This window comes from Balaenoptera borealis, assembly GCF_965194805.1.
Source record: "Balaenoptera borealis genome assembly, chromosome: 7".
In the NCBI taxonomy this organism is placed as follows: Eukaryota; Metazoa; Chordata; class Mammalia; order Artiodactyla; family Balaenopteridae; genus Balaenoptera; species Balaenoptera borealis.
The window spans coordinates 21722431-21748122 of NC_138864.1; the positions used below are offsets into that span (position 1 = coordinate 21722431).

Sequence of the window (25692 nt, forward strand, 5' to 3'; positions counted from 1 at the left end):
GATATTTGGGGGGTGGGGGATGTTAGGAAGCAGGAGGGAGAGAAGCCTCGCTCTTTTTTATTGAAGTGATCCCACTCAGGACGATGGCTCGGTGCCACCAGGCATGACAGCGGCCAACCCTTTGTGGCTATGGCTCCTGGGTACCACACAGACACCCTCTCGCGGGGGGCAGATGTTTTTGTGGCCACCCCAGCTCTGTAAGTGGATTCCGCTTAGCTGTCTGCTCTTGAGGATGCCAAACCCTTGGTGGTCATATTGTACTGTGTCTCTTCTTATCTTCCCCATCATCCCCAGGGAATAAGCTAATCAAACTTGCTGATGATTTTACACTGAGAAGGAGATAGCTAATAACTTGGATGACAAGTATTAGAATACAATGTGATGTGGATAAATTGGGTCCATGTATTAAGGGCTATAAAATGAGATTCCATCAAGGCATGAATAATGGTGCCTGTGGAAAGGATTAATCAAATACCCCATTCAAAGGTATAGGAATTCTGGTCAGAGAGCTCCTATTTAATTACACTGCTGACCGCACCCCCCCACACACACTCCATTCCCCCTGAAACTGCTTTCTACTAGGAGATATATGGAAAAGAGTTTAGAGGAAAGAATTGAAAAATTGGGACATACGTTTTGATAGAACAAGATCATGAAGACAGATTTAAAGCAACCAGTGTTTAATTTAGAAAAAAAAAAAAGGCATTTGGCATGAGTAATCATTTACAAATGTCATTTCCAGAGGAGCCCTGTTGACACCATTCAGCAAATGCCAACAAAGCATTTACTTTCCAAAGGGAGAAAGCAAAACAAGAGAAATGAAGGCATCTTCAGGAATGGATCGGAGAATAGCCAAGCCATAGAGAAGAAGCAGGTTTGAAGTGAACAATGCAGAAGGTAGACTCAACTTCTGAAAGATCTCGGAGGACTAGCGTTATCTGGCGAAGACTTCCTGGGAGAGGAGACTCCCGCAGAGCCCTGAAGTGTGGACAAGCTTCCACGTACTGCAAATTCGTGAGCACACTCTGGTGACAGGGTTTAGGGAGAAAATGGGCTGGAGCAGCTCAGGGGGCACCCGTGGGATTCGTCTCGCCATTTCCACCACCACCACCCTGGTCCAAGCTATCATCACCTCTCACCTGGACAACTACAGAAGCCCTCCAGCTGTTTTCCCTGCTTCCACTCTTGCTCCTCTACAATTCATTCTGCACACAGAAGTTAGAATCAAAGAAGTTAATCATGTCATTCTCTTAACTTGTGTCTACCCATTGCTCTGAAGCTAAAAGTAAAAATCATTGTCGTGGCTACAAAGTCTTGCGTGGTCTGAACCACATCCTGTGCTGGGCTCCCTTTCAGTCTCTATATGCCAGTCAAGCTGGCCTTTAAAATTTCAGCACATTGGGTCTTCCTGCCACAGGGCCCTTGCACGTGCTTTTCCTTCTCTGTATATGATTTTCTTTCATCCCCTCTTCCCAAAACTCTGAGTCATCCTTCAGAATGCACCTTAATGATTACTTCCTCTTGAGAGACTTCCTGATTTTCATAACTAGGTCCGCTCTCCCTCATACCTTAAAAGCAAATGTTTGTGGTGTAAACATATAATTAATGTCTCCCCTACTAGGCCACAAGTTCTATGAGGGTAGGGACCCAGACTTTGCATCCCCCAGAGCCTAGCACAGTTTCAATAAATCCGTATTGACTGCATCATGACATGTAATTAGGAGTAATGAGACTAGTTGAGAAATTCTACTTGACCAGTATGTAAGAGAATTCCATTATGAATTCTTACTGGCATGAAAACCTGAATTCCTGTCCAGACTCTGCCACCTGCTGGCTATGCTGGTATGAATAAATCCCAGATCCTCTCAGAGCCTGTTTCCTCCTCTGTAAAATGGAGGTACCAATAGCCACCTCACATGGTTGTAGCAAGAAATTAATTAAATAATATAAAAGCATTTTCAACTGTAAAACCAGGCATAAATATGCCCCATCCTTTTTCCTAGTGCCTGGCACACTGGGTCATTAAATATCTATAAGATGGAGGGATGGATGGATGGAGGGATGGATGGGTGGATGGGTGGATGGGTGGATGGATGGAGGGATGAACAGATTATCATTTATGGAGCCAGTGCAAGAGCCAAGAAGGGAACCTGGCATAAGGACAGCATGATGGAGGCCAAAAGAGGAGAGAATTTCAAGAAGTAGGAGGAGTCTTGTTGATCACCCAGAATATCCCATACAGTAGAGCAGGCAAGAAGAATGAGGGGAAAAATCATTTAATTTGAGTAGAAGGAAGTCAGTGGTGACCTCAGGGCATGTCCTGTTCAGCCTTTTCTTGTTATCTGTGCTTTCAATGACATGCCTTAATTGTAACTTAATCACTTTACTGATTTTTATCTTTTTTGGGGGAAATCAAATTGATTTGCACATACAACAAAATTGGCCAGATTACTCCAGCTGCTGCCAGCAGGTGCTGACAAGTGAACGTCAGAGGATAGGAAAATACACTAAACATTTATTTTAATAAGGCCTAGAAAACCTTAGTTATTTAATAAATTGCCATGGGTAATTCGGTTTCAGTTTCAGGGGCTGTTTCATTTTTCACTCCCTGCGTTCTAGTCGGAATAGGGCTGTATGTGTAGGCAGGGACCTGTGGCGTGAGATCCATCTGAGGGCAACTGCTCATTCCTGGAGCATTTTTCTGTCTCTTTGATCGTACTTCACTACCTGCCACCACCATCCACGTAGAGTAAGTCACTCTAACACACACACACACACACACACACACACACACACACACACACACACACACACACACTCTAGCTGAGCTCCTAGTCCTTTTGATTGGTTACTCCTGCATCATGGTGCCTTGGACTCACCTTGCTGCCAGGCCCTGATCCAGCCAGTCTGTTTGTCCAGAGACAGAAGGACAAAATCCCCTGCTTCAGACAGAAGAGTGTGATGGCTCACAGCCCAGCTCTGCTTCATCTAGCGCCCGCCCTCTCCCAGCTTAAATCTCAAGTGTAGAAAATGGGTATAATCGAGCTTCCTCAGAGAGGTGGTGTGAAGATTAAATGCCATGATGCATGTAACGTGCTTAGGCCGAGCCCAACCCAGCCTGAGAAGTGAATTAATAGAAGCCCGGAGGCCATGATAGATTTAACTCCCTTTCCAAGTTCTGCTGTATCTTTGAGCATCACTGCTGAGCCCCAGCCCAGCCTCCCCTTCAGAAGTTTCACATGGTGGGTGTTTCATACAGCGGGTCGCTCTTAGAGGCTGGAGTTGGAAATCTTGAAGAGGAGTCCAGGAAGGGCTTTGGGGTGGGGGCTGGAGTCGGGGGGCAGGGACAAGAAAGGCGTTCAGGGAAGAGCTCTGTGGAATTTTTAGTGATCCGGAGATGAGGCCTGGAAGAGCAGCAGGAGCCAGCCAGGAAGGCAAGGGGTTAGACTTGAAACATCAGAGTCACACCGTCACAGAGCCCAGGCGGGAAGGAATTCCAAGAAGGAGTATCACGCATTTCAGAAAGGTACACCAGACAGTAACTAAGAAAAAAGCTTCTGAATCATATTTGCCTTTTCAGCGAATTCAGATTAACTTGATTTTGAGAATTTTAAACACACACATCGTATTGGAAATACCCTAGAGCGTTGTAAAAACCAGGGTTGGAAATCACTTTACCATCTACACGCTAAGAACAGGAGCCAATCTTGCCAGCAGATTTTAAAAACTACTGAGCCGGGCTTCCCTGGTGGCGCAGTGGTTGAGAATCTCCCTGCCAATGCAGGGGACACGGGTTCGAGCCCTGGTCTGGGAAGATCCCACATGCCGCGGAGCAACTGGGCCCGTGAGCCACAACTACTGAGCCTGCGCGTCTGGAGCCTGTGCTCCGCAACAAGAGAGGCCGCGACAGTGAGAGGCCCGTGCACCGCGATGAAGAGTGGCCCCCACTTGCCGCAACTAGAGAAAGCCCTCGCACAGAAACGAAGACCCAACACAGCCATAAATTAATTAATTAATTTTAAAAAACAAAACAAAAAACAAACTCCTGAGCCCAGGAGAGAAATCAGTCTGGCCGTCAAATCTACACTAAGTCCTTCTGATTACCTTCCGCCACTGCTCCTTCCCAGCCCCGCATTCTCTCCGCTGTTAACAGGGAGGAGGAGGCACCCTCCTGATTTCTTTCACAAATACAATTCCTAAAAGAACCAAGGAGAGCAAGAAGAATAGAGAACCAGAATGGGACCACTTAAGGCCTCTGTCTAATTACTTTTATCCCCCCAATGTCTTTCAGGCCCCTTTTGTGGCTGTACAAATAATACTGTAGTAAAGTTTTAAAGGTTGTGTCTGTGGCCTATTGGGTTTGAAGAGTGCCTTGACTTTTGTTGTTGTTGTTATCTCTCGTCTTTTTTTTTTTAATTGAAATATAGTTGATTTACAATGTTGTGTTAGTTTCAGGTGTACAGTAAAGTGATTCAGTTACACATATACATATAAATATATATATTCTTTTTTTACATTCTCTTCCATTATAGGTTATTACAAGATATTGAGTATAGTTCCCTGTGCTATACAGTAAGTCCTTGTTGGTTATCTATTTTATATATAGTAGTGTGTATATTTTAAGAGTGCCTTGACTTTTGAATTTTTTTATTGTATCCATCAGTTTGGGAGCTTTTTTTTTTTTCCTGTACAAATCAAAACAGTCCCCATACGTATTTAAGTTTAAGCATTAAAAAACCTTCCATCTCCGAGTATGACACTGTTCATTTCTTTTGTCCATTGTGTGGGTGGCGTAGCCCTGGAGCATATAATTTAGGGTCCCAGACTTATCGGGGGTGTCTGGAGGTCACCGTTAAGTGGATACATTTCTTTATTAAGTCAATATTTGATAAAGCCTTTTGAAAATGCTAATAAGTATGTTCATGTGACTGCCTGCTAAGATTAAAGAAAAAAATTTAAAGCTTGCTTTTATTGCTCCAAACCATAAGTAAATGGCCAGATCTATCTTCCTTTCATCTATCATTTATATTTATTACATTTGGTGAGTCTGGTTAGTGGTTTAGATTCCTTAGGTTTTTACTACATCCAGGCTTCTATTATGCAATCATCTCTGATAAAACATAATGGGATACAACCCTGGACCCTGGAGCATAACGTGATTCCAGAGCCCATTGCAAATGTGTTTCCTACTAAAGCAAACTATAGTGGAAGACATTAAAGAGAAGCATTCCTCGGTCACTTCCAATTGCAAAAAAAAAAATTTCAAAAATCACTAGTTCCACAGAGAGCTCCCCCCAGATCACGTTTTTCTCCCTGCTTCATTACTTCTATTGTGAGAGCTCCCTTTGCCCACACACTCATGAGAAAGCGATTATGGTGGGTTATGCCCTCCTTAGAACATAGCTTGCATACAGGTTTTTTTAAAACAGGTGATTATCTGCATTAAGAATGCATGCACTTGGATGTGTTGGCATGCACCAAGGGCAAAACCCAGACAGTAGGAAACCGCAGGTTAGACAGCCTGAGTCTTCAACAGATAAACTGTACGGGAAATAGATGGAGGGAAGTGGTCACTTGAAAGAAGCTTAAAAGACATCTAAAAAATGGGCAAAACTAAACAACAGTGTCTAAGGATACACACTAGGGTGATAAAACCATAAATAAACACAAGGAAATACAGTAAGTCCCCTACGTACAAACGAGTTCCGTTCCGAGAGTGCGTTTGTAAGTCCAACAAAGTTAGCCTAGGTACCCAACTAACACAATCAGCTACACTGTACCTGTTAAATCATTGCTGCTTTTATGCTTGCTTCCGGACATCCTGGGCTTGAAATAAAGATACTGTATTACTATACTCTGTACAGTACTGTACAGTAAAGTACACAAAAGCACAACCACTTGTAGAGGATGCACACACATGACAAGGCACACCAGACACGTGAACTGACTTACGCGATCGGACATGTGAACGCACGTTCGCATCTTTGAAATTTTGCAACTTGAAGGTTTGTATGTAGGGACTTACTGTAAAGACCGTAAGTCAAGAGTGTGGCTACTTTGGAAGGAGGGAGGGGCTGCGATTGGGACAGATGCACAGAGGGGCCCTGGTGCCCGGCAAGGTTCTCTTCCACCACCTGCTATCCACTACGAGGGTGTTTGCCTTCTAATCAATGCGATGCATTTGTTTTGTGCGGGTTTGAGTGTCTGTGCTTTATTTTGGAGTACAAAGTGTTCATTTAATGAGTCCACTTGGGGTTCACATTACCTACAGTCTTTCAGGAATTTGGCTTTGGGGTGTGTCTTATAATAAAATATGTCTTAGTTTTCTCGTGAAGAGGAGTCCTGTCATTCCAGCTGGAAATGCACCAGTGGGATTGTCTGGCGGTTTAGTCAAAAATGAGAAGGAAAAAGAGGGTCGATTTTTTTTATATATATACATTTATTTATTTACTTACTTACTTACCTGTTTATTTTGGGCTGCGTTGGGTCTTCATTGCTGCACGTGGGCGTCGATTGATGGAAATTTTCTGGGTTCTGGTTGCTGAAGACTCCCGTGGTCTTTCTTTTTTCCCTCCTTTCATTTGTATAGTTGATTGTCTAGTTCCTTGCTTTTCTTAATGGCTTAGGCCCTGCAAACCCTCCTCACCTAAACAAAAGCTAGAATCCCGACAACAGCTGTACTGCTCCTGCCGTCACTCCTCCCTGGTCTGGGGTCACCTTTAAAGACCATGGGGGGAATCCCCTGGCGGTCCAGTGGTTAGGTCTCCGGGCTGTCACTGCTGAGGGCCTGGGTTCGATCCCTGGTCAGGGAACTAAGATCTTGTAAGCAGCGCGGTGCCGCCAAAAAATAAAATAAAATAAATAAATACCACAGGGGTTTGCTTACTTTACTTACCCCTGCCGTTAGTCCCCCACTTTCTCCACCTCTGTGGTCCCTGCAAATGCCAGTCTGAAGTGGCCACCCTAGTGTGATTTTAGGGTGACCTCTGACAGACCTGTCCCTCCAGCTGGGACATCATTCCTTTACCTCAAGGCTTTCACCAAAGCATTTACCAACTTAGTGTGAATAAGGTAGACGAGAGTCCGTTTCAGTAGAGGGTGTAGTCAGAAAGAGCAAGACTCTGGAAACCTGAGGTGGGAGCCCAGTAAGGGAAGACCCGAAAGGGGGTTGATGGGAGCTTACCTTTTCTTCTTTTTCTTCTTCTTATCAGACCTGGCCTTGATATTTTTCAGCTTCAATCTAGAATCTCACTAGAACACAACATTTGCATCTGCCCCTGAGGCTTCATGAAGCTAGTTGTCCAACTCCGTCAGTGCATAAGCCTGAGTCCAAACCTGTTCGGGAATCAGCAGGGTAGATCAGCTCCATGAGGGCAGGGACCACATCTGGTCTTGCTCACCCCATTCAATTCTCAACCTCTTGCACAGGGCTTGGTGCAGAGTAGATGCTCAATAAACACTTGATGAACAAATGAATGAATAAACAAGGGACCGGGCCAACATACAGCTTGCAGCAGCAGAGGGAGCACAGGTGGGCAGTGAGAAAGCCACCACTGTCACTCTGATCACTCTGCAGGCCCCTGGGGACATCACCTTCCCGGTCACCTCCACCCCTGAGCATCTCCTCATCTGCAGCCCAGGGTTGACTAGCTCCGCTCTGTGCCTCCCTGTCCTCAAGGAGAAAATCAGCCAACACCTCATTCTTGAGAAGTGATAGCTCTCATCACATTTCTCCCACTGGCACAGCACTTTGGGGTCACAGAAGTATTTCCCCACACATTGTCTAAATTCTCACTACTCAATAATCGCATGAAGTAGGTAGCTCCCACTTTATAGAGGAGGAAACTGAGGCCGAGAGAAGGATTAAAATGAGTTTTGAGGGGCAGGGCTATACCTAGAACCTGGAACTTGGGCTCCCCACGTCCAATATCCTTTCTGCTGCACTGCCCTAGGCCCTGTTGCAAATCCAAATAAAGGGGGATGAAGAGTCAGCCCTTGCCCTCAGAGAGCTTCAAATCTAATTCAGACACAGAAAACTACCTTAAACAATGGACATGGGTCAGTAAAAATATTGTAGCACTGCTTGATCCTTCCCCTGTTTTATTTCACACAGATGCTGTGAAAGGTTATTTTGCTGTTGTTTCTTAGAAAGGTTCTCTCTATGTAAACTTACTTACAGAGTATAGACTGGGGTGGCCTAGCAGTCTTCACTGTCTGCCGAAATGGGGAGGAGGGGGAGAGCTTAAATAGTAGAAACTCAAAGGAAATCCCAAAGCCCTTATTTTAACTAACGGTGTCAGTCCCACACTTCAGCGGATCTCATTAGAAATAACCACATCATAGATAGAAAAAAGGAAAGCAAGTATCTAAATAATCCATAATCTAGATAACCATTCCCTGACACCAGTGCTGTAATAGAGTTAACACTACTGCCTTGCACGCACAAATGTCTGTGCTTTTGGACTCTTCCCACCAAGCCCTCTCACATCTCTTGCCTCTTCTGATACTCTCCATTACCCCATGCAGGAGGCAGGGCTGGTACTGAGGCTTAGAAGCATTATGTGATTTGCCCAAGGCTCCTCAACGAGTTAGTGGCATTGAGGGAACTTGCACCCATGCTCTTCCCAGCCCTCACCTCTTTTCCCACTTCCTTTCCTGCAGTGGCCCCTCTTGGGCTCCTCTTTCAGCCGTCCTTAAGAAGGACCCAGCAGGAGTTCCCTGGTGGCCTAGTGGTTAGGACTCCGGGCTTTCACTGCCGTTTCCCAGGTTCAGTCCCCGGTCGGGGAACATCCCACAAGCTGTGCGGCACTGCCAAAAAGAAAAGCAGGAGGACCCAGCAGTGGCAGCTCAACGACTTGCGCGCCCACGGCACTGGCTCTTGCCAACACTGGCTCACGTTACAGTGGTTAAGCGTTCACTGACTGCTTTGCTGTTCTAGTCACTTAATTAGTCTATGCCTAGGAGGAAGAGGTGCTTTATTTAGAAGCTTAATAGTGAAAACCTCTGAGAGTCCAGTTCACTATGAGCTTGATGGCTTTGGGATGATCTCAGGGTCTGCCCGCCGTGCTCCCGATGCACTTAGACCAGGAGGATAACCAAGGAGGGCTTCGTCCGAGATGCAGCCAGTGTGCTGAGTACGCTTCAGTGTGCTGAGGAGGGTTGTGGCTAGGTTCGAGAAGGAGGCCAGACAGATGCCGGAAGGTAGGGTAAAGAGAAAAACGACATTTTAGGACCTTCAGAAAAATAACCAGATCTTTTAATGCTCCTCTTAGGACAAAACGAGAGTAGAATTTATTGTCTGTGGCCCCAGGTTGGGGATAGCACTGAGGTTCACGTCGGTCTGTCAGCCTCGACTGCACATTAGGGCGACCTGGGAGGCTTTCACATATCCTGATGGCAGGCCTGGCATCAGATCTTTAAAACGCCACACATGGTTCCAATGTGCAGCCAAGCTTGAAAATCAACAATCAGATGGGTGATGGTGGCTAGTCAGGTGTTGAGTCCTGGCTGGGCTGAACTACATTTCCCAGAATTCCGTGTCCTGTGGGTTGCTCATTGGCTGGGGACAGAGAGATCCGGGGCGATCTGGCGGACGGAGGGGCAGCTATTTTGTAACGCGTGTGTTGTAGCCTGTCGGCGGCTCACCTCGCTGGCACGGGCAGCGGCCGCGCCTGCAATTGCTCCACCTTCCCCGGATCCTCCTTCAGCCTCTCCGACTCCTGCGCCAGGTCTGTGTGTTTAGCTCCTTGATGAAGGGCCCCGGCTTCTGGGGGAACATGCATAGCATGAAAGTCAAAGGCAACGAGAACAGACAGGAGTTTCAGTCCATCTTCATGGAGTTCCAGTTAAGGCTTGTGGGTCCCAGATTGTTCTTGGTCTCCGCCACTTTCCGTCCTTCTTTCCTTCCCACTGCCTGCCCTGTGGACTTCATGCTGCAGCATCAGATGCAAAAACAAGAGCCTTATAGAGGTCATTTAACCAGCAGTTGCTGTTGCAAAAACTCAAATAACTGGAATAGGCCCATAGATCTACAGGTACATATACATGTATGTTCAGATCCATCCAGTAGTTCTGCTGCTTGGATTGAACGCTGACTGATACAGGTGGTTTTCAGAATTGAGGATTAAGGGATTGTTTTTATCTAGAGATAAAAGAAAGAGTTTAAGAAAGAGATACCCCGGCTCTGATTGAAGGGGAAGGCAGGTCTGACAGCTCCCTGTCTCTGCCCCCAACCCCTAGGGTGACACCTGAGGGGCGATTTGGAAACCTTTGGTAGATTGGTGGACTCCAAGCCTGCTGGTGCATGGGAAACCCCTGGGGAGATCTTAAACATGCAAATTTCTGGGCTTCACCTCACATTTTGGAATCAGAATCTCATAAGTTTGGGTCCGAAAATGAGAATTTTTTTTAAAGCTTCCTTTACCCCAGCTTTTCTGGGGTGCTTGTAGCTTCTGTTTCTTCATCTGGGTGCTGGTTACATGAGGGTGTTTTGTACATCCAAAGTCATCAGGTGGCACACTTGTGATTTGTAGCATCTCTTGTATGCGTGTTATACCTCGACTTAAAAAAAAAAAAAAAAAGTCCGTCCCCTCCCGCCCCCACCCCCCCCATAATCCTATATTCCAGTGACTGGCCAAAACTGAGAACCACTGGCCTAGATGATTCCTTGCACCCATCCTGGCAAAATTCAGAGAAGAGGAACAGGAAAAAATTCAGCAACTGGGGAATAGCTAAGATGTATCCATAATCCTAATGATACAATTCCCTGCAGTTATTACAACATTAAAGAGGAATATGAAACAGTGAGGCAGCGAGCCAGCTCGAAGTGATAGAAGTAGGTTGCAAGGGGGATGGGAGAGGGCAGTTAGGAAAATCACCTTGGAGCCAGACCACTGAAAGCTTTGGACGCCAACTGAGAAAAAGGAAAAGCCACTTTCAAAGAGTGAGGGCTTTATTTTAAGGAGCAGTGAGGGGCCCCCTTACGGATTTTGAGAACGGTGATTGATAAAGGTGGCATTTTTGAAAGTGCAACTGTAAATATAAAATTATATTATCTGTCATATTTAACTGCTCACAAAAGACATTGTTTGAAGTGCAAACTGGTGGATGACAGAGCAGGCCCTGGGGCTGGGAATCCGGGGACTTTATCTTCCTCTGGTGTCAAGACAGACTTTTCCATCTCAGCTACTTTCTGAAGTGCCTGCAGTCTATACACTCTGTTCTGGCATGCACTTAAATAGAAAAAAAAAAAAAAAAAAAGATAAAGCCCCAGTTCTTCCACTCGAAGGCCTAGGAGGTTCCTATAGGGCACAGCTCTTATAGGTACAGTAAGATTTTATAATCATAGTGCAGGGAGAAACTTCACAGGCTGATTCATTTTTTAGGCAATGTGTTCAATAGTCATTCTCAACAGGGAGTTTGGACCTGGGCGAGGGGGTTTCAGAGGTGACAGACAGCAGAGAATTGGATTGAATTACAATCGTCTCTGGGGCTTTTTGAAATAAAGAAGTGCAGGCCCTACCCCACCCGTCCACCCCCCATTCTATTGGTGATTCTGCCACTCCTTCAGTCTGACTCCACCAGCCTTAATGCTGTCTCATGTCTTCTTTAATATCCAGAGATGGAGTTTTGACAATCCCTTTTAGTGGCCCTTTTCTGAGTGTGACAACTTTGTGCACCTTCGACCCCCCGCCTCCCGCCCAAAAAGACAACTTCAAAGTCTAGAACTCCTGAGTTTTCAAAATAAGGGCAGAATTAGACTTAAAAGCAAGTATTGGTTAAGAAAATCAAACCATAGACGTCATCAGACTCCTTTTGAAAGACATATTTTCTTTCTCATTTTCGTTTGACTGCAGTATTTTCATTTTACCCTTTCTTCCTCTCCCAGGCAGTAACCATACCCTAAACTGGATTTGGAGGACTATCCAGAGAGAATTCCTTGATTCCACAGGGAATCCCCTCTGAAACCCAGCACACTCCTAAACATCTCTCCACCAATTCACTGGCACTCACAGAGGGCATGCACAGACCTATCTTCACATTAGTTTCTGCTAAAATAGTTAGCAAGACAAATCTAATAAGGAAAACAGTAACATGGGGCGTTCCGAAGTGAGAGGCCAATTCCTGAACATCCGCGCCATTTCCTTCCTTCCCCTCCTCCAGATGATTTGAGAATTGATGTCCAATGTCCACGAGTTGCCTCTCCCACTCCCACACCCCTCCCCAACTTAGGGCCTTTCCCCAAACTCACTGAGAGCTCTTCTCCACAGTTTTTTCTTGCCAGCATTTTTGAGGAAAGGGAAGCTCACTTTAATTAGTCTGCCCTTCTGGTTCACGAAACCACCCGACATTGCCCTTGATCTCCCAGGGTGGGCCCGGCTCTGGGGACACAGAGGCAACCCTGTCCACGCCCGGCTCCAGGTTGTTTTCCTCAGCTCGTGTGCGGCAGCGCCCAGAGCACTTCCCATGGTAATCAAAGTTGGCAGATGCAGAGGTGCAAAAGCCCCAAGCCCCAGGCTTGAGGAGGAAGCCTCTGGAAGCACGAGGGTGAGCCTCCGCTTTCTGGCTCAGTCATCCCCAGGCTCAGGTAGCCAAGAGGACATGCAGCTGGGCCAGCGTCCGGTAGGAGGATCCCTGCGACATAGGGCTTGTGTCTCCATGGACCGCAGAGGCTAGCACCTGTGTGTCCATTTGTGTGGTCCAGCAGGTAACATCTGATCAGAACAGAACTCCAGAATGCTGAAGCTGGAGCGACCTCCAAGATCCAGCCTCTACACCCCCTTGTTACGCCCCGACTCACTGAAGCCATGCAGGTGATTTGCCCAGAGTCCCTCAGGCAGAGAGAGAGAGAGCTGGGCCACTCTCCCAGGCGTTCCAAGTCCAAGTCCAGCATTCCACCACTGCCTCTTGCCTCTTCTCACAAATGTAAGCTGTCTGCTCTGACCATGTCTTCTCATAATTATTTTATGATCAGGACTGTGGATGGCCAGGACATTAACAGGTCCAACAGAGAGTCACAAGACTCTCAGACCTGGAAAAGTCATTGCCCCACCCAGGCTGGGCTTTGGGGTTGGGAGGTATAGATATGTTTTTTATATATATATAATATATGCATTATATATATATATATTTTTTTTTTTTAAACCACAAGTAAGCCATTAAGCTGATTTACCTTTTTTTATATATATTTTTTCCTAAATTTATTTATTTATTTTTCCATTTTTGGCTGCATCGGGTCTTCGTTGCTGCATGCAAGCTTTCTCTAGTTGTGGCGAGCGGGGGCTACTCTTCGTTGCGGTGCACGGGCTTCTCATTGCAGTGGCCTCTCTTGTTGTGGAGCACGGGCTCTAGGCGGGCGGGTTTCAGTAGCTGTGGCTCGCAGGCTCTAGAGCGCAGGTTCAGTAGTTGTGGCACACGGGCTTAGTTGCTCAGCGGCATGTGGGATCTTCCCGGACCAGGGCTCGAAGCCGTGTGCCCTGCATTGGCAGGCGGATTCTTAACCACTGCGCCACCAGGGAGGCCCAAGCTGATTTGCCTTTGTTTCTTCTTTCTTAGTCCTCTTTTCAGTTACTTTTTATTTAGGTCTCTAACGGACTTTTGCAGACATGGGGTTTTCCTGAGAACTGTGACTACAGGCACAAGATGTAATGTCTCTTAACCTGAGTTATGATAAACTACATTGAACCGTGTTACAATGAAAAAAAGTCATTGCTTTTTCTTTTTTTTTAATTGATTGAGTTTTGGCTGCGTTGGGTCTTCGTTGCTGTGCACAGGCTTTCTCTAGTTGCAGCGAGCGGGAGCTACACTTTGTTGTGGTGCGCGGGCTTCTTATTGCCGTGGCTTCTCTTGTTGTGGAGCACGGGCTCTAGGCACGCAGGCTTCAGTAGTTGCAGCATGTGGGCTCCGTAGTTGTGGCTCACGGGCTCTAGAGCGCAGGCTCAGTAGTTGTGGCACACGGGCTTAGTTGCTCCGCGGCATGTGGGATCTTCCCGGACCGGGGATCGAACCCGTGTCCCCTGCACTGGCAGGCGGATTCCTAACCACTGCGCCACCAGGGAAGTCCCAGAAAGTCATTTCTTAAGTTATGTATTGACATATGGAATTTGTGTACCGTGATTTTATATATGTTTTCACATACTGGTGGAAGTGTCCCTTACACCAGTTTGGGGGAGGAATTGTTACAGGGGGACTTTTTTTTGAGATATAATTGATGGAACATTGTATTTGTTTTAGGTATATAATATAATGATTTGATAAATGTATGTATATTTTTTAATTCATCCAATGAGTAATGCAGGTACCTGCTAAAAAATTCAAAAAGTACCAAAAGGGTCCACACTGCCAGTGTCCCTCCTCCCTTTGTCCCCAGCTACCCATTCACCCTCCCAGAGGCCATGGCTGTTAAATCCTCCCAAAGATGGGCAAGCATAGATGTGCTTGTTTCTTTTTCTTTTTTAATAAATGGGTGTGTATTATCCATATATACACTGTTCTGCTCCTTGCCTTTTTGACTTAATGGGTTCATTCATTAGTTTAACAAATATATATTGAGCTCCTGTTATGTGCCAAGCCGTGGCTGGAATACAGGGGGAGCCAAATAGATTCCCAGCCTCTAGGAACTTAGTAGGGGATAGAAACAGTAAACAAATAAGCATGTGATGCCAGGAGAAGAAAAGTCAGTGTGAGGAAAGGCAGGGTGTGCTCTTACACATGAGCTAGTCAGGGAAGGCCTGTCTGAAGAGGCTTGAGGCCAGGCCCTGCGTGAAATCAGAGTCTTGTGGATACTGGGCAGAGGGGACCGTGGGAGAAAACCCTGAAGCTGGCGCACGCTTAGCTGGTCATGCTCCTGTACAGCAAAGGGCCGGGTGCCTGAGCTGCTGTAGGTGAAGCAGGGCGAGAAAGGAGCTGGCCCACACAGGGAGGCCCAGTCAGCTAAACCCTTGTAAGGACTTGGGTTTGATTCTCAGTGAGACGAAAGTTCTTGGACAGCTTTGAGCTGGGGAGAGACAGGCTCACGCTGGTTGCTGGGTGGGGAACACACGGTGGAAAGGGGAAGGCTGGGGTCAGACACCATCAGAAGGTGCCCGGGGAAGTTCAGGCAAGAAATCACGGCGGCCTGGGTTGTGACAGCGGCATTGGGGAAAAGCAGGTTCTGGAGGTACTTGGAAGGTGGGCTGATAGGATCTGCAGGTGGTTTGGCTGTGAGGTGTCAGAGAACCGCAGGAGGCTAGGGTGGCCCTTGGGTTTGGGCCTGGACAACTGGGTGAATGGTGGTGCTGGACCGAGATAAGGGAAAGCAGGGGAGGGGAGAAATCTAGCACTTGGTGTTGGATGTGTTACATTAGACGTGCCAATTCAATGGGCAGGCGTTGGCAGATGGCTAGATATAGGAGTGTGGACTTCAGACAGAGGTCAGGGTCACAGAGACAAGTCTGAGGCTCATTAGCATATAGGTGGTCCTTAGAGCCCTGGGGACAGATGAGATTAGAGCAGCTGCCCAACATTTTTCATTCCATGGTTCCTCTGAAGTAAACAGAGAGAAGGACCCCAGGGCCTCCAGCCCCATCCTGACAGGGCCCCCACCATTGCCCCAGAGGCCGAGGGGATCGATGTCCTGTCACAGCTGTCACTCGTTTGCAGCCGTGTGAAGGAGAAGACAGAGCACTGGGCTGGGGTCCGGACCTGGAATCCGGGGCTGTGTGCCAGCCAGCCTAAGTCCCCTCCCGGGGCCTGGTCGCATCACCTGGAGGCTTTGAATTAGGTGATCTCAGAGGACCCTTCCAGTAACATTGTTTGCCCGTAAGTCAAGTGGTGTGAAGAGTACAAAAAGAATTCCTGTACACCACCCACATGAAAAAAAATACACATTATAAGGACATTCGCGAAAGTGAAAGGGAAATAGTGCAGTCAGTTGTGGAATGCTGTTCTGGGTTGGTGGGGGGAAGGTAATTTCAAACTTAGAGAAAAGTTGCAAAAATAGTTCAGACACTCCTCCCCATACATATGGGTGTGTGTATGTATATATATTTTTTTTTCCATTTTTTATATATTTTATACATTTTTGAACTGTTTGAGAGTAAGTTGCAAATATCATGTCCCTTTACCCCTATATATTTTGATGTGTATTTCCAAAGGTATTCTCTTACATAACTCCAGTGTAGTTATCAAAATCAGGGAACTAATATCACTGATACGGACCTAATTCAAATTTTGCCAATTACGCTGTAAGCAAAAAAAAAGTTAGAAATCCAGGATGACCTGTGCGTTTAGTTAGCATGCCTAGTTGGTCTCCTTTACTCAGGGATCATCCTTCAGTCTGCCATTCACAGCCTTGACTCTTGTGAAGACTCCAAGTCATGTGTTTTGTAAAATGTCCCTCGATTTGGTTTGCCTGATGTTTCCTCCTGGTTAGAGTCGTGTTTTTCACTGGAGGGTGGAAGGTTCTTGAAAAGGGGGTAAGATCTGAGTCTGGGGAGTTGGGCCGAGGATGAACAGAGATCAGGACAGCCCTTTGGGTGAGGACCCGATCTCTGAGAAGCCTGAATGGGATTTAAAAGAGAACATTCACCTGGTGTGGACAGAGCATGTGTGAAATACATTGTGAGCTAACATTTTGGCAAGAAAGGGGGCCCTCTCCCCAGTAGACTTATTCTCCCCCGTTATTCTGAGTGTGTCTGATAAATCATTGCTTCTGTGTAAGGCCTGAGCGGGCAGTGACCTGAGAGATGGTGATGTTTCTCTTGTTTTACAAATGGGAGACCCGAGGCCCAGGGAACTCGTGCATTCAGGGGCAGAGCTGGGAATTAAGCCACGCCTAGGCCTCCGATCTCACACTCTTTCCACTCAACTGTGCTGTTCAAAATCTCTTATAGCATATTTTCCAAAAGCCCTTGCTTGGCTTTGCTCAAAAACAAGGCTTGAATAAAGATTCTAGCTCCATTTTCCACTCATGTCAGTGATTGATACTTGATTAACATCCAGGATTGCTGTCATCGAGGGCATAATTTGCAGAGATTCAAAGACCAATTTTATTGTTACTGAGGCGGAAAGATCTATTTCCTCAGAACTTGTCAGAGTTAGAGGGAACCAGTAACCACCAGGGCGTCTTGCTGGCTGATTCTGAAAGGAAGCCTTGCTGCCTCTGGCATCGTGAGCTTTTGTGGCAGTGGGCCAGGAGTCAGAAGGCCCAAGTGCATGTGTGCGGGCACCGCCTGGCGTGTGACACGGCGTGGCCGTCAGCCTCCAAAGTGAAGGAACCTCAACAACCATCACTGCCTTTTCAGTGTCGGCCTGAGGGGCACGTGGAACCTTGGAAAGATTGCCTTGTGGACTTGACAGATGTGGTGGTGATCATCACCTCCTTACCCAGCCGAGAATTCTCGAAGAGAAGACTTCATTCTCGTGGGAACCGCTAAGCGAGGCTGCGCCGCCCACCCTCCGTGCCGCGGTTGGAGCGCTGGGTTCAAGTCCAGCTCTGCAGCAGACTGCCTAACCTCTGCCAGCTTCTGGCGGTGGGCCTAGTGCGCTGAGTTCCTGGCCCCAGCTCCTGGCACAGATACGCAGTCATCCTTGGTTTTTCCTCTTCTCCATCCTGTATTTTCTGTCCTCCTGCTCTTTCTTTCCCCTCTCGGACTCCCTCAGTAAAAGCAGGAGTTACTATTTTGTACCAAAATATAAATCACGTACAGTGGCTGGGAGGCTGAGTCCCATACATCTCCAACCAGGAAAGGAAAAACCCCAACAAATCCTAGTTTGGAAAGCAGTGAGCTTGGCCTTAGGAGACTGGCTCTCTCCAAAGAAGCGTTTGCTTCATCATTTTAGCTGGAGGATCAGGGCTGGATGCTGGGATGGGCATGGGTGTGTCGAGAGGGGGAGGAAAGCAGTGGACACTGGGAGATATCCACTAGGGGTAGCTATAGGATCACCAGCCAGGGACCTGTTTTGTTGGAGGGACCAGATTGTATGTATGTGTATGGGAAGTGGGGTATTTTTTTTCATTCAGCATGGAAGTAGCATTCCTAGAAGTATGAATATGGAAAAAATTAACAGTCTGAAAGTTTACATGAATGGTTGTGAATGTGAAATAGGTTAGCAATGTAAGTATTTAGAATAGCATCAGGATGAACCCTCAGCAAGTGGTAACCATTTTTTGTGGTGTTTAAGGGCATAGATTCTGGAGCCAGATTGTCTGGGTCTACATCCCAGCTCCAACATTTCTAGTTGTGCAGCCTTGGGGAAGTTACTTTACCTCTCTGTGTCTCGGTTTCTTCATCTGTAAAATGGGCATAATCATAGTACCTACATGATAGGGTTGTTGTGAAAATTAAATGAGTTTGTTTACATAAGGCACTTACAAAAGTGCCTGGCATATATTATGTACAATGTAAGAGTTATTGCCTACTGTACTGATGAGAAGGTCTGTGAGAGAACTGGATTTTGCTCATATCCAGGCATATTTGAGAACACCAATGAAGAGACTAGTAATCTTGAACTTAAAACACAGGATATTTTTCAAGGCTAGGTTCCTGCACCAGACAAAGCCACTCATGGGACAGCGCATGCTTCCTCTTCTGAAGCTCTGGTTCTCCAGTGGAGACATTTGGGTCTCCTTGCCTCCGTACATGACAATGTGTTCTTTGAACAAGGATCTCGACACTCACCGTATTCATTTCTTAGGGCAGCTGTAACAAAGTACCACAAAAGGAATTGATTGTCTCACAGTTCTGGAAGCCGGACGTCTGAGATAAGGTGTCGGCAGGCTTGGTTCCTTCTGAGGGCTGCGAGCAAGAGTCTGTTCCAAGCCTCTGCCCAGCTTTTGGTTTGCAGACAATCTTTGACCTTCCTTGGCATGTAGATGCATCACCCCAATCTCTCCCTTCATCTCACCATGGTGTTCTCCCTGTGTGTATCTGTCTGTCTCTGTGTCCAAATTTCCCTTCTACAAGGACAGTTCTATTAGATTAGGTCCCACCCTAAGGACCTCCTCTTAATTTGGTCATCTGCAAAGAACCTATTTCCAAATAAGGTCACATTCACAAGTACTGGGGGTGAGGACTTCAACATTGTTTAGAGGGACACAGTTGAATCCCTAACATTCACAATCCCTCAACCTCTCATGTCCGAATTATGGAAACTGCCTTCCAGTTGGCTGATCCATTACCCCACACCTCCCATTCCCACTCACCTTCCACACCGGGGGCGGAAAATCATCCTCTGACTCCATTTTCACCACGAGGCATATCTTGCATTCCTAATACTGTGATCAGAAAACAACACTGAGCTCAAATGCGTCCAAATCAAACACCATCAGCACCACGTTGAAAGCCCAGCCTGGACCATGTTGCAGGGAGGGGTATGACCTGGTCCTGGGTAAAGAAAACTAAGGCTTCGTTTTGTGTGAGGGGCTCTCCACTGGCCCCGTGCTCGGGCTGAAGTTCCGTGTGGGAAGGAGGCAAAGGGGCTATTCGGAGCCATTTGAGTTTTCTCTGGGCTCTTTTCCTGTATCCAGAGATAGCTTCATGGTAGAATTAGCGTTTGGAGCCGAGCGTCATCTCTGCTCTGCCACTGCCCAGCTGTGAACTTGGACCTGCCTCTCTGGAGCTTAGTGTTCTCATTAGTCCACTGAGGGAGCTGGATTCACAGTGAAGCTCACTTTATCTTGTTTAATCCTCACGACGAACTGCTAAAGCAGGTGTTGGTATCCCCATTTCACAGGTAGGAAACCTCTTAATTAAGAAATTAAAAGACCCACAGTTTTGTATTAAGTGACCCTGCCTCCTTTTTTTTTTCTTTTCCATCATGGTTTATCACAGGATACTGAATAGAGTTCCCTGTACTATACAGTAGGACCTTGTTGGTAATCAATTCTCTATATAATAATTTACATCTGCTAATCCCAAACTCCCAATCCATCCCTCTCCCACCCTCCCTCCCCCTTGGCAACCACAAGTCTGTTCTCTATGTCTGTAAGTCTGTTTCTGTTTCATGGATAAGTTCATTTATGTCATATTTTAAATTCCACGTATAAGTGATGTCATATGGTATTTGCCTTTCTCTTTCTTACTTACTTCGCTTAGTATGATAATCTCTAGGTCCATCCATGTTGCAGCCAATGGCATTATTTCATTCTTTTTTGTGGCTGAGTAATATTCCATTGTATATATGTACCACATCTTCTTTATCCATTTATCTGTCGATGGACATTTAGGTTGCTTCCATGTCTTGGCTATTGTGACTAGTGCTGCTATGAACATAGGGGTACATGTATCTTTTTGAAGTATAGTTTTGTCTGGATATATGCCCAGGAGTGGGATTGCTGGATCATTTGTCAACTCTATTTTTAGTTTTTTGAGGAACCTCCATACTGTTTTCCATAGTGGTTACACCAATTTACGTTCCCACCAACAGTGTAGGAGGGTTCCCTTTTCTCCATACCCTCTCCAGCATTTGTTATTTGTAGACTTTTTAACAATGGCCATTCTGACTGGTGTGAGGTGGTACCTCATTGTACTTTTGATTTGCATTTCTCTAACAATGAGCAATGATAAGCATATTTTCATGTGCCTATTGGCCATCTGTATGTCTTCTTTGGAGAAATGTCCATTTAGGCCTTCTGCCCATTTTTTAATTGGGTTGTTTGTTTTTTGTTATTGAATTACATGAGCTGTTTATATATTTTGGAAATTAAGCCCTTGTTGGAGTGACCCTGTCTCTTTAACTCATAAATCAGTTGTTTTCCATCTCAGAGGCAGAGTCTAATCACTTGGCAGAACTTTGGCTTGGAGGTTTGATGTCTCTGGGAGTAGGGCCTGGGTACCCCTATTTTGCAAGAGCGCTCCAGGTAATTCTGATGTATTTCCAGCGTTGAGAACCACTGCTGTAAGTTTGTCCTGTGATCCTCTCTGGTCTAGAAGCTAAAGTGATGCACATTGCCTCTGTGGTTATTGCTCAACTCCTCTGGCCTTCCACTAACCCCTTTTCTCACTTGTGACTTCCCCAACCAATGCCCTTTTCTTGTAGTGTCACGCTTTGTGATCCGCTGCCCCTTGGGTCCTTCATGGGCTAGACTGGTCGTCATGGAGCTGGATGTCCCCTACCAGACGATGCTTACAGGTTCTGGCTTTCTGGCCCTGGCAAAGTCATCATCCTTCACTCACAGATAGTAGACCCAGTAGTAGATCATGAAATCAGTAGAGCAATGCGTTCAAAAATAAAATAGAGGAGAAAAGAGAACATAGAGTAGGTCACATAGTAAGGGAAAGCAATGTTCTATGAAATTTCTGTTTTGGAAATTATATATATATATATATATATATATATATATATATATATATATATATATGTATGTATGTATGTATGTATGTATGTATAGGATCTCCATGAAAAGCACTTACATTTCTTACCATGAGTTACAGTGTGCAGACAAAAAGTGTTTCAGCTGCCCTGTACTGACATGTACTTACCACTGCTTTCAGAACCTGGAGCAAAATGCTCCTCCTCCAAGGGCATAGAATGTTAAAGCAAGAGACCTAGAGGTCATCTGGTCCACTGACCCCCCAAAACTGGTGACCCGCAGCTGCACGAGGAGCCCCTAGGAAATTTGTTTAAAATGCCGAATCTTCAGGCCCAGGCGCACAAATTAAAATTCACTTGATCCAAGAATGTGTATTTTCTGATTCTGAGTTTCGGGAGCCACTGATCTAAACCACTTTCTTCATTTGACATTGAGTGGCGTGCCCAAGGTCACATAGCTCGTTAGTGGCAGAGCTGGAATTCTCCGTCCCTTGCCCTCCTCTGTCTTTCCATTCCACAGGTCTCCAGGGAAAGCCTAAGCTGAGGTCCTGACCCAGAATACTTGCAGTAAAATTACCTGAAAAGGTTTTTAAAAATATGAATGCCCTGACCCCACCCCAAACCAATTAAGTTACAGCCTCTGGGGGTGGGCCTGAGTGTCTGGCCTTCTGGGAGTGCCTCTCAGACTTTAACATGCATATGACTCCCCTGAGGGTCTTGCTAAAATGCAGACTCTGCTTCCAAGGTCTGGGTGGAGCTTTGAGATTCTGCGTTTCCAAACAGGCTCCCCTCCGTTGTTGCTGGTCTGGGGACCACACTTTGTGTAGCAGGGCCTTAGGTATGGCCCCAGGTTCCCAAGAACCTGCAGGCCTCCCCACCTCTGCCAGCATCTCCCTTGCCTGCCTCAGTTTGTACTCTATGGATTTGCATTTGCTTACTCTTCAGCAGTGATTTTCCACTGTGTCGTTTATCAAAGGTTGGCCTCCCTACCCACACTTTTAAGTATCTCAACAGCAAGGACCTTGGTTCCAGATTCTTCCCCCTTGCCCTCCCCAACCCATCCACCTAGACCTGCACTTTTCTCTGAAAGGTTCCTGATAAAGGTGGCAATGCCACCAACAGCCCTGGCTTAACTCCATCCATCAGCAAATAATCAGGGCACCTCTAAAGGGACAGCAGGCCCACACCCATAGCCTTTCCTGGGGGAGCTCGCTGTTCTGTAGGGGAGGTAAGGCAAGTGCCAAGGTCACCATAACTAGTGCTTGCTGAGAGGCACAGGTACTACGCAGAGGGGTTAAGAGCACGGAGCCACGTGGCCTGGGTTCAAATCCCAGCTCTGCTACTAGCTGTGTGGACTTGGACAATTTACTGAGCCTCAGTTTCCCCAGTTCTAAAATAGGGACAAGAGTAGTACATAATTCATAGGGTTGTTTCGAAGGTTAAATGAGTTAACAAATATAAAGTGCTGGCACTCATGGTAAGCTGTATGTCAGTGCTGATACAATTTACTTATAGGAGGAGAGAATTGAAAACAGTATTATGACATGCTAGAACTTGAAGTATTCATCAAATTTGGATCCTCCAGAGACAAAGAGAATCCATACGTGGTGGTGGGAACAGAACGGACAAAGGCACAGAGACAGACACACAAGAACATCCGCAGCCAGCAGTTGAGTCTGACTCATGCTGTAGGGGTGCCTGCAGGGAGCGCTAGCCGATGGGCTTCGAATGTCAGCTGATGCCAGGTGGTGGAAGTCCTTGAAGCCCACACTAAACAGTTCAGATTTTATTCTGGAAGGAATAGAGAGCCAGTCCTGGAAGATCTTTTAAATAGATCTTTTCATACAGAAGTTGCACAATGTGTCGCTGCTCTGAGTAGAATGTCATGACCACTCCCCTCGTTCAAGTAGTTGCAGTTATTTTCTTCATACCTCCTCTTGTCTACCTTGCAGTGTTGATGCAAGCTTGTCTCATCGTCTGAGCGAGTATTCAGGGCAGTTGAGTGACCTTGGACCAAGTCACCAAAAGGGTCACATAGCACAGAACACACACATCTAATCATTGGGGCTCACAGCCCGGAGCCTCTGGGCCACTCTGCCAGTGGAATCTTGTCACCTTCCAGCCACAGAACTCTTAAAAGACCATATGCCCTAGTTAAGAGCTTTGAGCAGGAACCCACAGCTCCCACATGGTTGTTATTCCTTCCCCCTCCTCTGTAATTCTTAACTCAAGAATAATATACTTAAATGGTAGGCTGTGTCTAAACTCACACACACACACACACACACACACACACACACGTGGGTAGGCAGCAGAGAAAGTTGCATGCTGCTATGTGACCTAGTGGCAAGTTGCCTAACTTCTCTATACACCCAAAGGTGAGGGGTTCACCTGTAACGTGAGGGTCATAAGAGTCCCTATTTCACTGAGTTGTCATGAAGGTTAAATGAATGAGTACAAGTAAAGCAGAACTGTGTGTCTAGCACAGGGTCAGTGATTGACAGGCATTAGCTATTATTATAATGGAGGAAATTGGAAAAGCTCATGGTCTGCCACGTTGGAATGAGAAAGAAAATGTATTCAATAATTACCAGTTGGGAAAGGAGTAAAAGGATTATAAAAGCATTGTATGTGAAAATCTATGGCAATAAATTTGAAAAACTAGAGGAAATGGAGAATTTCCTAGCAAAATATAAATTATCAAAATCGCCCCCAAAGAGGTAGAACACGTGAACAGACCAATAACCATAGAACACTTTAGATAGAGTTTAATAAAAAGATACGCTTTTTAAAAGCCTTCATGGTCTTGTAACTGAATACTATGTAGTCTTCAAAAAACAGGTATAGCCTTTCTTATTCAAACTATTTCAGCCCCTAGAATGAGATGAAAATTTCCCTCGATTCGTTTTATGAAGCCAACATGACCTGAATATTCAAACCTAAAAAGCACATGTCTCTTCTATCTCAAAAGCTTTGAGGAAAAAAAATGACCCTAACAAAGAAAGACGGGGAAGAAAGCAAGATTCGTTGTACACGACGTGCTCTCGCTTTAGCAGTAGGTCTCCACCTGGATGCACGTAAGAATCACCTAAGCAGCAACAGCCCCCACTCCCAGAGATCCTGATCTTATGAGCCTGGGGAAGGGCTGGCCATGGATACGTTTTCCAGCTCCCCAGAACCACCGCTTAAGGTAACTAGAAATCATGAATGCACAAGCCTGGTTTATGGTTCCAGACCATCCAGCCCAGCGGCAGATGGAGGAGAGACTTTGCACCAATCCTTGGAAGCGACCAGAGCTAGAAGAGGCAACCGTGGGCCACAGACATGCCAAGCCTTCCGTCAGAGCCTAAGGGGTTCCACAGAGCTGCAAGTGTCCTGTCCTCAGAGACCAAAGACCTAGCCAGGAACAAGACTGCTCCTATTTGTGAGTTCTGAGCCAGCAACCTCGCCTGCGGCAAAGGAAGGCCAGGAAAGCCCACAGAGAGTTTTAACCTCTGGAATCCAGTGGGATTTTAATGGCAGACCTGTTCATGATCGTGCTGGAAGGGCATTGAGCCCACGTGGTGAGCAGTCCCGTGAATAAGTAATTAGCAGTGTGTGCGCACCACTGACCCGCGCTTTTAGCTCTCCTCTTTCATCCACTCCCAGTTCCTGGATTCGGCACCAGCGTCCAGAGCACGGTAACCACCCGCGGCTGAAGCCTCATCAAACCGTCCTGTAAGCGCCACGGAAGAGAGAGGGATGCCGGGACCCATTTCTCCAGTAGTTGGGGTTCCCTGACCGGGACTCTAGGGTCCCTTTCGACCACACATCCTCCTCGGAACCCAAGACCACCCTGTTAGTTTTATCATCTGTCTTCAGCCCCAGTCTTAAATGTAAATCTTGTTTCTGTCCCTTGCTTCAATAATTAATAATAGGGCAACTTGAACCATTCTTACCATAAGACAATATAAAAAGGGAACAAATGAGTAGATCGTTGGCTTAGGTTTGGTTAATTAATATAGGAGCAATGCGGGGAATTCCCTGGCGGTCCAGTGGTTAGGACTCCACACTCTCACCGCCGAGGCCCTGGACTCAATCCCTGGTCAGGGAACTAAAATCCCACAAGCCGCATAGTGCAGCTGAAAACAAAAAACAACAACAACAAAACCCCACAAATACAGGAGCAATGCAAACTCTATCCCTGTGTATACCACGCCACCTCCATCCCCAGCAGGAAATCCCACTGGGCTCTCAGAGTCACTACATCATGAAACAAAGGGGGAAAGAAAAGATGAGAAATGTCAAGGGCTGGTGATGAAATGGTGCAATGTCTGGTGTTTGCTTTATAATACTCCCTAAAAGGAACAGTTGGGAGTTGGGAATAGATGAAATAGAATTGGCAAAATATTAATTGTCGAA

The 25692-nt window shown here is 46.3% G+C and overlaps 2 protein-coding genes across 8 annotated transcripts in view; both read left to right on the plus strand.

Moving 5' to 3' along the window:
• The window catches only part of LOC309632389 (uncharacterized protein), a 324914-nt gene that overhangs the window by 166342 nt on the left and 132880 nt on the right, over positions 1 to 25692 (plus strand). The gene's annotated exons all lie outside the window — the stretch shown is intronic.
• ATXN7L1 (ataxin 7 like 1) overlaps positions 1 to 25692 on the plus strand; it is a 233925-nt gene that overhangs the window by 105779 nt on the left and 102454 nt on the right. The window contains exon 4 of one of the 7 annotated variants that reach the window (XM_082399743.1): positions 802 to 17273. The exons of the other annotated variants lie outside the window; for them this stretch is intronic. Coding sequence (XP_082255869.1) covers positions 802 to 880 — 79 coding nt within the window. The 3' untranslated portion in view covers positions 881 to 17273. Of the gene's footprint in view, positions 1 to 801; positions 17274 to 25692 lie in introns of those variants that run through there. 7 annotated transcript variants of the gene reach the window in all.